Source organism: Trifolium pratense, linkage group LG1 (genome assembly GCF_020283565.1).
Source record: "Trifolium pratense cultivar HEN17-A07 linkage group LG1, ARS_RC_1.1, whole genome shotgun sequence".
Taxonomy (NCBI): Eukaryota; Viridiplantae; Streptophyta; class Magnoliopsida; order Fabales; family Fabaceae; genus Trifolium; species Trifolium pratense.
The window spans coordinates 51,607,003-51,617,636 of NC_060059.1; the positions used below are offsets into that span (position 1 = coordinate 51,607,003).

The window sequence follows — 10,634 nt, forward strand, 5'->3', positions numbered from 1 at the left end:
AATCTTGGGAAACTGTTGTTTTGCTGTAAATAAAAAGGGAAAATTAGTTTTTTTATTATTACTCTTAGAATTGGAATTTGAGCCTCTTCAACTATATGACCTGATCACATCAAAAACATGATAGCAGACGACACAACGGATCATGGAGGAGACTTTAATATATCTTAGAATTGAGTTGAGTTTAACTCAATTTTACAAAATCAACTTATAGGGTGAGAGTTTATATATTCAGATAATCTTAGAACCGATGTAAAACTTCTTAACGTTTACTGTTAAGCCATGAAGTCGAAGAAAGCTTCATGACTAGTCACATCCTTTTCATGCTGGTTCCATAAAATAATGTTGGACCTTCTCTACCATAGGAGGCAATTAAACTATAAATATAATATATGTGTTACTTATCAAAGGTTTTTTTTATATATGAGTACAGTATTTGATAATGTTCCGTTACCTATATTCTATCCCAACCTAAGCTTGGTCACTAATATTTGTTGTCCATACCCATATATAAGAGCAAGTCATACGTACAATACAAAAAAGTTGAATTATGAGTAATCATAGGACAAGAAAAATAAAATTGACAATGCAACTTCTAACCATTTATTTAAAACTTCAGATCTTTATTAATTTATATGAACCAACTTATTATTTTACTTTTTAGTATTAACTCTCTGATTTTTTTTTTTTGACGCAACTCTTTCATTCTTAGGAAAAGAGGTATTAAATTAAATACAGAAAAAATAACATTTGAAAAATTCTCATCCGTCAAATTGTCATCGAACGGTTCAATTACATTACTGCGTCAACTATATCAAATCTGATTCCCTAGATATGCATGCTTTTATATAATTTCAAGCAACATTGTTTAATTAAAACTAACCCAGAAAAGAAAAGCAAGAATGAAATTAAAACTAGTAATAAAATTGGCATAATAAACAACTTTGTTGTATCAATATGATTAGTCATTTACAATAAACAATTAACCTCATTCTTCATGGACAAGCAATATTTAATTTATGTCCACAACTTTCCCATCTTCCAGTTAATGTTCTTCAAACAAATTTCTACAAAAAAAAATAAAAAAACCTAAATAGGAAAACAAAAACCCTCTAATTAATGACTTTTTCACCAGTTTGGTCTAGTGGTGAGGGATTTGGGTAGTATGCTATAGGTCATGGGTTCGATCCCCTACTCATTGTAAAAAAAAAAAGGACTTTTTCACCAACTTAACTTGTTGGGTATGAAGCAAGTAAATTAAAAGGAATGCAATGAGAATTCCTCCAAGACTTTGCATGCAATTTAAGTATCTCTCTTGCTTTTTCCTTAGCCTTATTTCCACTATCAACTTCAAGAACCAAACAGAGCTTAGCAACAACACCAATTCTCACCATTTCTTGAACAACAAAATGTGTAGCTGAGAATCTTGAAATAGATAGAAGAATCCTCACAGCTCTATCATTAGCCAATGTTGAAACCCTCAGAATCTTCTTTGAAACAATAGCTAAACCACATCCATGGCTTAATAGCTCATATCTTCCATCAGCACATTGACACAACTTCTCCAAAAGTACCAATATCATCTCACATGGCTTTCTTTCTTTGCAATCAAGAAGAAGTTCTATCAAAACATTAACACACCCTGATTCAATTGCTTTTATTCTATTTCTTCCGAATTCGACGAGTTGAATCAATGTTTGTAGTGTTGCTTTTGATGCCTTTGTTGATATCTGGTCTTTGAGAAGCTGAACTAATTCAACGAAAAACTCGGTCTTTAGATTCACGAGTTTTGTTGGATCAGCAACTTTTGACATAGATTTCAAGAGATAAACTGAATATGTTCTTGAATCATAGTTAGCCTTTTGCAGTAATCTCAATAAAGACTCTAAAAATTCTCCATTTTTAAAGTTTAGAAGAGTTATCAAACCTTGTTCTGTTAAATGAAGATTGTAAAGAATGTTTATAGCTTCATCTTCTGCATCTACTCTGAAGTCAAAAGGAAACCCTTCAATATCATCATCATCAAGAATGGTAGATTCAACTTCAAATTCTGTTGTTGAACTTGAACATGAAGATGAAGAACTTGTATTGTTTTTTGTTACTATTGATGCTAAGAACTCTACTGCGCCAGCTGATTCGATACACCTTCGATTTGTCTCGCTTTCGGAAGCTATTGTTTTGAGGTTTTTGAGGGATTGAATAAGCAAATGAGGTGAATCTGAAGAATCAGAAGCATCTTTAAGATGTTTCTCAATAAGGGATTTTGTTGTTGGTGGTTTTGGAGTTGGGATTCTTTGGATTCCATAAGAAGTGTTAATGGTACACCATGCTTGAATGAGTCTGCGAAGAGTGTGATTTGGTGTCAGAATAATGAGATCATTGTCATCATGTGTGAGTTGTTGTTTAGTGACAGGACATGTTTGGTTTTGTGATGAAAAGAGCCATTTTTCGATACTTTGTCTGTCGTAGGTTATGCCGGTTGAGACAGTAACTGGATCCTTCATGAGTTGTAATGAAATGGGGCATAGGAAAAATGGTGAAACTTCAATCTCTTGATCCATTATTATATGTATTGTTGGTTGAAGAAGAAGCAGAAACTTTATTGGTTTTTGGTGGAGCTAGATAGAGTTGAGAAAATGAATGAATGAATTGGTTTGATTTGAGATTGAGAGAGAGGGTTTGTTGTTATATAGTGTACTATGTAACAAGTAGTGTTTAAAATGTGTGGGATAGTCAATACACGGAAAAGTGTGAGGCTCATTCATTCAATAATTGAGAAAAAGCAAGAGTTATGACTTTTCTAAGGGATTATGGGAAAGACTAAAAAATTACTAATACTTGAGAATTGAGATTATTTACCTCCTTTTGACTTTCTCTTTGGAGTGCATCCATTGGTTTCTCTCTCCACGTTGGGGGTTGACTATGATAGCCGACATTTATCAACAAAAATAAAAAGTTGTGGATGCAATGCAAAGAAAAGAAGCAACAGAAATTGGAATCCTTTGTATATACGCTCCCTCCATGCTTACTACTTGCATAGTATATCATCTTACAAATTCCATCTGTCATATTGTTAAATTTGTACTACTAAATACTAAAGTATTACTCCAAATAATTCAAGGGGATCAATCCCACCATCCACTTATGAGGTCCATTTAAAAACTTAGTAACAATTTTATTAATCAATAAATTTTAAAAATAAAATTTTATTTATAGATGAGATAAAAAAAATATAAGATGAAAAGAAAGGAATGACTATATTGGATATTTTGTAGTATGTTGGTTTGGGAGATAAGCTCTCTAATTTTTTTTTTAGATTATTCTGTTTCCTTTTTGGGTATATTGCATAATTATCGTATCCGAACCAATCCAAAAGTAAAATCGCAAATCGAACCAATCCAAATCGAAATCGCAAAAAAGCGTATTTAGTTTTAACCACACGGATCATTTTTCTTCCAAACCGCACGGTTTGGTTTGCGGTTTTCATTTCAGAAAACCGAATCAAACCAAACAAACCGCAATACATAACTTATCTCTATCAACTATTAGCAATCAACCCAAATTGAGTCCATAAAACAATAAACTGTCAAAACATATCATTTCACGCGATCCAGAACTATATTATTGGTATTAAAAATAAGTTATTATGTATATACAATTTCTGTATATGCATATTTTATCATGCAAACTATAAAATAAATTAAAATTTCCTATGTTTATTTTGTAACAAGTTGAAAATATTGTCACATTTTTTATATTGTGATAAATCGCACAAACCGAACCAATCCTAACCGCATTGGTTTGATTTGGTTTGGTTGACCAAACCGAACCGCATGCATTTTTATCTCACGATTAGTTAGACTTTTATGCTCAAAGCCGAACCAAACCGCACCGCGAGCACCCCTATCTACCACTTTCTATGTGCACTGTATTTTACTGCTCAAATTTATATGTCTCTATTTGGGAAGACTTATATATAAGCTAGCTTATAGCTGATAAGTTAAAAGTTCTGTTTGGTAACAATTTTTAAAAAAGAGCTTATAGCTTATTTTACTAGTTTATAGCTTATTTTTCAAACGTTATTTCAAGTTGCTTATGAGCTTATAACTTATCATTTTTTCTTCAAATATAACCCCTATTATCTTACTTGAAAAAAAATTAAATATTAATTAAACATATATTTTTTATGTCATTTCATATTTGTAAGCTAGTTCAATCGTTAATTTTACTAAACAATACAAATTCAATCAGCTAACTTATTCCATATAAGCTAAATCTAGCTTATAAGATATCCACTATAAGCTCATCCGCTATAAGTTAGATTATGAGCTATCCGCTATTTTTTACCAAATATAGAATTGTTGTCCATTAATAAATGGTTCTTACGTAGGCATAATATAAAAACATAAGTTTGTACTAATGACACCCAATATTATGTTTTTGTTTTTGCTTTCACCACCAACTTATTCTGGTCCGAGGGTCAGTTCTGACATCAAGTGATTGTAGACCCCTCCCGATCGCAGTTGTAGGAGATCGAACCGTGGTCCTTGATGAACTATCGTCACACCATTCTATGTGATAATAAGAGATATCAGGCCTGTTTGGAATCATTTTAGTCAATAAACAAGAGAAAATATATAGCTCAGAAATGGAAGTTACTTGGTGCACAAGGAAACCAGAGGAATTTTGGGTATTTGAACAATTACACTACGCCGGGGGCGTGGAGAAGATCACGCGCGGCGTAATTAGTAGCCCCTCTGGTGAAGATTTCTCTGCCAATTATGCGCGGTGTGGTAGGCTACCACGCACGGCGTAATTTCTCCTTCAGAAGTAATTAATTTTCCTGCTGATCACGCGCGGCGTGAGCCCCTACCACGCGTGGCGTGATGATGAAAAGTGTATTACGCCGAGGGCGTGACTCCATCAAGCGCGGCGTAATTATGCAAAAATGGAGCTTTGAATTTATCTGATGATCACACGCGGCGTGAACAGTTATCACACGCGGCGTAGTGTCTGGAAGATGAACTACGCGCGGCGTGATGGATCTCACGCGCGGCGTAGGTTCAAATTGTATTTAAAGAAATCTGATTTTCAGCTGAAGGGTTCGAACTTTTAGAACTAGAATTGAATCTGAGAGCTTGTGATCGAGATTTGTGACGTGATCCTTTTATTCTGAGAGCAATATTGGTCACCATTGAAGCTACATAACACCATGGAACGAATTGCAATGGAGTTGAAGCTGATTTTTGACCAATTCACCATGAAGAACTAAGTCTTCAAGAGGTTGGATACATGTCTAGAATTTGATATTGTGATATTCTATGTAATCATCCATTTCTTGTAATGAATTTCTCTGTTTTAAGTGTTATACAATGAATTCTAGTGTTAATGCTTTCATCCTTTGATCAATGTGTGAATTGAACTTAGATTTTGATTTGTATGAGAATATTAGTCGAAATCCGATCTGAATTCATTGTGCATTTGTTAATTCCTTTGAGAAATTGAATGAATGAATGTAATGAAAGATTAACAAGCTTCATAGACTCCTTTACCGATAATTTTGATCAAGAGATTGGCGAATTATAGGTAAAGGATAGGATGAATCTATCAAGAAATTGAGATTCATCATAGTGTTAATCTAGTTGTAACACATGAGAAATTCATCGCATTATGGTTGATCACATATGATTGTTATGGTTCAATGACTTTACTTTATCCGACCTCGTTTCCTTTCAATTGAATTCCAAACCAACGTTCTACCAAATTGTTACATGAAAGATCTTCCCCAATTTATGTTTTACAGTTTCATAATTGTTAGATACGATTGCCATAGTACGAATAGATACAATCCTCGTGGACACGATATCTTAAATACTTCTTGAACGATACATTCGTGCACTTGCGAAATTGTCATCAGTCCTCCCTATCAAGTTCAGCGTCACCACTAAACGAACTAACGATTGATATTTTTGTTAGATATGTTATTCAACATGTAATAATTTAATTAGTATCATATTATTTTCCTATTTTTATTAATGAATTAAACTTTAAATTATTTTTACCTTGAAGGTACTTATTCAATAGAAAACTGAATATCAAAGAATTTTTACAGACTCATTTTCAGATTTTAGGCATATAATATAACTATGTATTGTGCTAATATAAATTACGGTTAAATATATTTTTAATCTTTATAAATTACTTTTTTTTTAAGTTTAGTCTCTATTAAATTTAATAATAATTTTAATTTTTTATAATATTGTAGTTTATAAGAATGTTTTATATTTTTAGAACTTTTTACAAAAAATTGATAGTTTAAATTCTATAATATACAAATAGAGATAAAAGTGAATCAAGTTTTTCAGGAATTAAACTTAAAAGCTCGTAATTTTATAAGGAATAAAAATATATTTACTGTAAACTTATAATTTTGTTCTTAGAAAAGATTCTTTTGTTGTTGTATGTGTGGAGTTGACAATGAGATTGCTTGTTGTATGCTTGTATAGTTTTTTTAAAGATGTACATACGTCGTAATATAAGCCAAAGAATTGATTTAATATTTAATAAGACGTGCTTAACTTATTCATGCCTCCTTTTTAAATAAATTTCAGAATGTGTCAAAAAAAAAAAAAATTCAGAATAATAAAAGTTAACAGAAAACTATGGGCGCTGACATATCAGCACCAAAAGTATTGCTTTCATAAATCAACTATAAAATTAAAAAAATGAAGTTTTTAATTTTATGAAAAAGTCTGATTGATGAATATATTGGGAGGGTGTCATCAGATTCCAGCAGCGTGCTAGCTCTTAATTTGTTATCATAAATATATATATACCTTATGAGTTACAATAGAGTTTTTCTTAAATAAAATAAAATGACAGCATGCATAATAATTTAGTCAACTATAGCCTATAGGTATATGAACTAATCAGTTAGTTTTTTTGTCAAAAAAAAAAAAATTAGTTAGTTTTGTCAAAATAAAAAACTATGTATCTATGAACTAAAACATTCTACATAAGTTGATCTATGTGAAGAAGATTTCCTTCTTGAACTTGGCTGGATTTTGATGATAACAAATTCACATCACAAAAGAAAAAAGCTTATAGAAGCTCAACATGAGGAAACAAGTATTAGACTTAGTATTTAAATTATTTGTAAGTATGATCCTTATATTTGATTTATTACTTTTAATAAATATATAACTTAGAATGTTCATAAATTATTTTAAAATTAATTACACATAAATTTCAAAGTTAAATATAAAAGTCCATATGAAGCAAGCTTTTAAAATTATAAAAAGCTGATTTTGAAAAATAGGTTTCAGGACCTTTTAAACCTGTCCGGTCATTAACCGAGTTAAAAAGATCTATTGCGGTTTCTATTGTAATCCCAAATTGTGCAGAGTTTGAATTTTGACACAGATCTTGTTACATCGCCTTTTCGTAACAACAGATGTAATTTGTTATGGACAGAATGAACCATTGTGATTTTTAAACATAACTTTTTATTATAAGATTTTTTTGAAGAGTTGTCTTGCTTCATGGACATTTTCTAAAGCCTCTATAATTATATTTGTGATCATTACAATTGACAACAACTTTCATATCCACAATATTTCTAAGTTTAATATCACTTTTCTCTCATAAACTTTCAAACATATATCTTGTGAAACTTGGCTATTTTCATATCCATAAAAGTTTCTGAGCACTAAGATATATACATTATTTAAAATGATATTGACTTGATAACAAATATACATAGTTTTCTTCATTCTTAACTTTGTATTGTTGCTTGTTTTCCAAGTTTGTGGAAAGTGGGGTGCTTTCTCTTTGTGTTGTAGAACAATTTCATCATAGGGTTTGGTGAAGAGTCTTATTGTTTAAGATAGTGGGGTGCTATCTTGTGTTGTATGTTAGAAAGATTGTTAGGGGGTCTTGGGGTAAAATTGTTTGTAACAAAGATTCTAACATAGTGAATTCCTTCGCGGGGTGTGAAGGGAGTGGATGTACCAATAGGGGAACCACTACAATTCTCTTGTGTCTATTTTCTCTTTCCCTTCTCTCTTTTATTTTTCTGCATATTGTTCTTACCTTCATCATAACTTTCATATATATATATTTGTTTGTTGACTTGATCCAAAACAGATCCAAACTCAGCTAATATTTTCTCTTATTCTTATAGTTTTCTGAAAAAATGGACTGGTAATTTTGACAGGGTCAATAAAGTCTAACAAATAATTATTTCAGCTAAAATTCAAACTCAGCTACTTCTTAATGATTGTTGAAACTCAACTCAACTAAAACCTACTGCTTCTTAACAGATTAATTCTAATCATCACATCATATAGACTAAAACCTACTAAATCCAAAATCACTACTTCTGCAACAATTACAGTATCACAACTTATCATTATCCGTAACATTCTGAGTTATTCCATAGGCATTGGAATAAGATTAATGATAAAAGTTAACATATTTACCTTCAATAGGTATAGAGCCTAGCAGTGACAATGCTGATCCTATTTCCACTGTTGTACTTGCTTTTCCTTCTTAATGTATCATTGTAGTGTCTCTTTTTGTGGAAGATAAAAGTCATAAAATAAAACTACAAAAATAAGACCACAAAGCAATCAGTTTTTCATATTGAGACATTTCCTCAAACACTTTGTGAGTGCTCACTTTCACAATCAAAAAATTAAATCTAAAACATAAAAGTCATAACTGATTTCAGTCAGCTTCAGCAAAAAATAAAAAATCATAACTGATAAAGCACATATTTGAAACAATAAATGAGTATAGCCAAAAATAAACTATAAATGAAAAACGGATCAATTTATTCCAATCTAAATGAAAAAACAGAATGAAAAAACAGAATGAACAAACGAAAACACTAATACTTTCCAATTTATTACATATCAATTCAAAGCAGAAAAAAAAACAGTTTGCAAGTTCGCATTGTAGTAAACAACAGATTTAAAGGCTATACACGTCCTAGTTTACACTAACACGTCCTAGTTTACCTAATAAACCAAATTGAAGAAAATTTTTTAAAATATGAATTGAATTTAGGTTATAAAAAAATGAAGAATAGAGAGAAAAAGAGATTGTTACCGCAGATTGAAGCTTGTTACCGCAGATTGAAGCAAATTTGGAGAATGATAAAGGGGTCGCCGTCTAGGGTTTGGAGAATGATTGAAGAAATTGGCGATTTGGGAATGAAAATTAGGAAGAAATTAGGGACGATGGCGATTTGGGAAGAAATTGGGAAGAAATTTGGGAACGATGAAGAATGAGAATGAAGAATGAAGAAATTAGGGACGACGGCGCTTTTGTGTGATCTCGCGTTCGCGTAAGGGATGGGAGAATGAAGAATGAGAATGAACAAATTAATTAATTAATGAACACTAATAGGGATTCCACTACCGGTGAATACCAAATCGGTAGTGAAATCCAATTAAAACAAATTTTAATGTAATTACAACATTGCCACCGTGTCTACTTTTCACTACTGATTTAAGAAAACCAGTAGTGAAATCCCTTGTCTAGGAACTTTTCACTACCGGTATTAAAATATCAGTAGTGGAATCCTTTGGTCAAATGGTTTTAACTACTGTTATTCACATACCAGTAGTGGAATCTCTTAACCAAAAGTCATTTTTCTACTAGTGAGTGAAGGAGAGTGATTTTCAACAAAAGCTACATCATCCTAACCTGCAGCCTCAAACATGTAACATGAACCATACATATACAAGAGTTTACCAAAAGAGAATAATACTAATTCAAGAGCATGTGACAATTGTATAAATGCTGATTTGCCAAAACAATTGAGGCCAAAACAACTGCCAACTGGACCCTTAAAATTTCAGCTATAAGGGTCAATATAGTGCAAAGTGTAACCAAAAAACAGCATAAGACATGCACAACTAGTGATTAGTACTATCTTAAATGCATTCCACAAAGGAACATACAAGTCTTAAAACATGCAAGAGCTGACTTTAAATTTCCCACAAACCAATTTCCACCACATAATATTCATACTATCATCAATCAACACGCCAAAGATCCACCACTTGATTAGGAGAAAAGAAGTGCATGTATTGTTCAACTATTAGATTGACCACAGCACCTTGTAGGATTTTTTTTTTATTTTTTTTTTCTTTTTAACTGGTCGAGTGGTTAGAAATTCGCGTTTTAAGATGAATAAATAGAAGTACCAAAATTTGAACTCTTATCTATGTATATTACATGCAATGTCTCTTCCAACCGAACTATACTCATGGAGACATTTTCATTTTTTTAATTAAAATAAAATTATGTGTGGTTTTATTTCCCATAAGTGTAGCTCAAATGGTAGTTACCAGTGACATTATTGGAGTGGTCGGAGTTCGAACCCCCGGATTCCACACTTTTCCACATTTAATTATGTGTGGTTTTTAAGTTTGGCCCTTATTTTTAGATGGGAGATTCTATGGTGCAGTCCTGTTTTGGACTGTTTTGGTGCAGTCCTTTTAATTGACCAATAAAACACCAATTAATTCCACATCAACGCAAGTGTATGGTAAACCTTATAAAATTTTTATTTATTACACATCAATCCTTCATTTAGTTGATAATAATTTACAAACTTAGAACTAAAT

The 10,634-nt window shown here is 31.6% G+C and overlaps 1 protein-coding gene across 1 annotated transcript; it reads right to left on the minus strand.

Annotated features, from left to right (window-relative positions):
- Nucleotides 1–923: 923 nt before the first annotated feature.
- LOC123881476 (E3 ubiquitin-protein ligase PUB23-like) lies at nucleotides 924–2,665 on the minus strand. The gene has a single exon (XM_045930174.1). It carries the CDS (start codon nucleotides 2,556–2,558, stop codon nucleotides 1,227–1,229), a length of 1,332 nt encoding a protein of 443 aa, XP_045786130.1. The 5' UTR covers nucleotides 2,559–2,665; the 3' UTR covers nucleotides 924–1,226.
- Nucleotides 2,666–10,634: the final 7,969 nt, after the last annotated feature.

Excerpts from the sequence above, each read along its gene's own strand:
- LOC123881476 (XM_045930174.1), bottom strand. The coding sequence starts at position 2,558 with ATGGATCAAGAGATTGAAGTTTCACCATTTTTCCTATGCCCCATTTCA.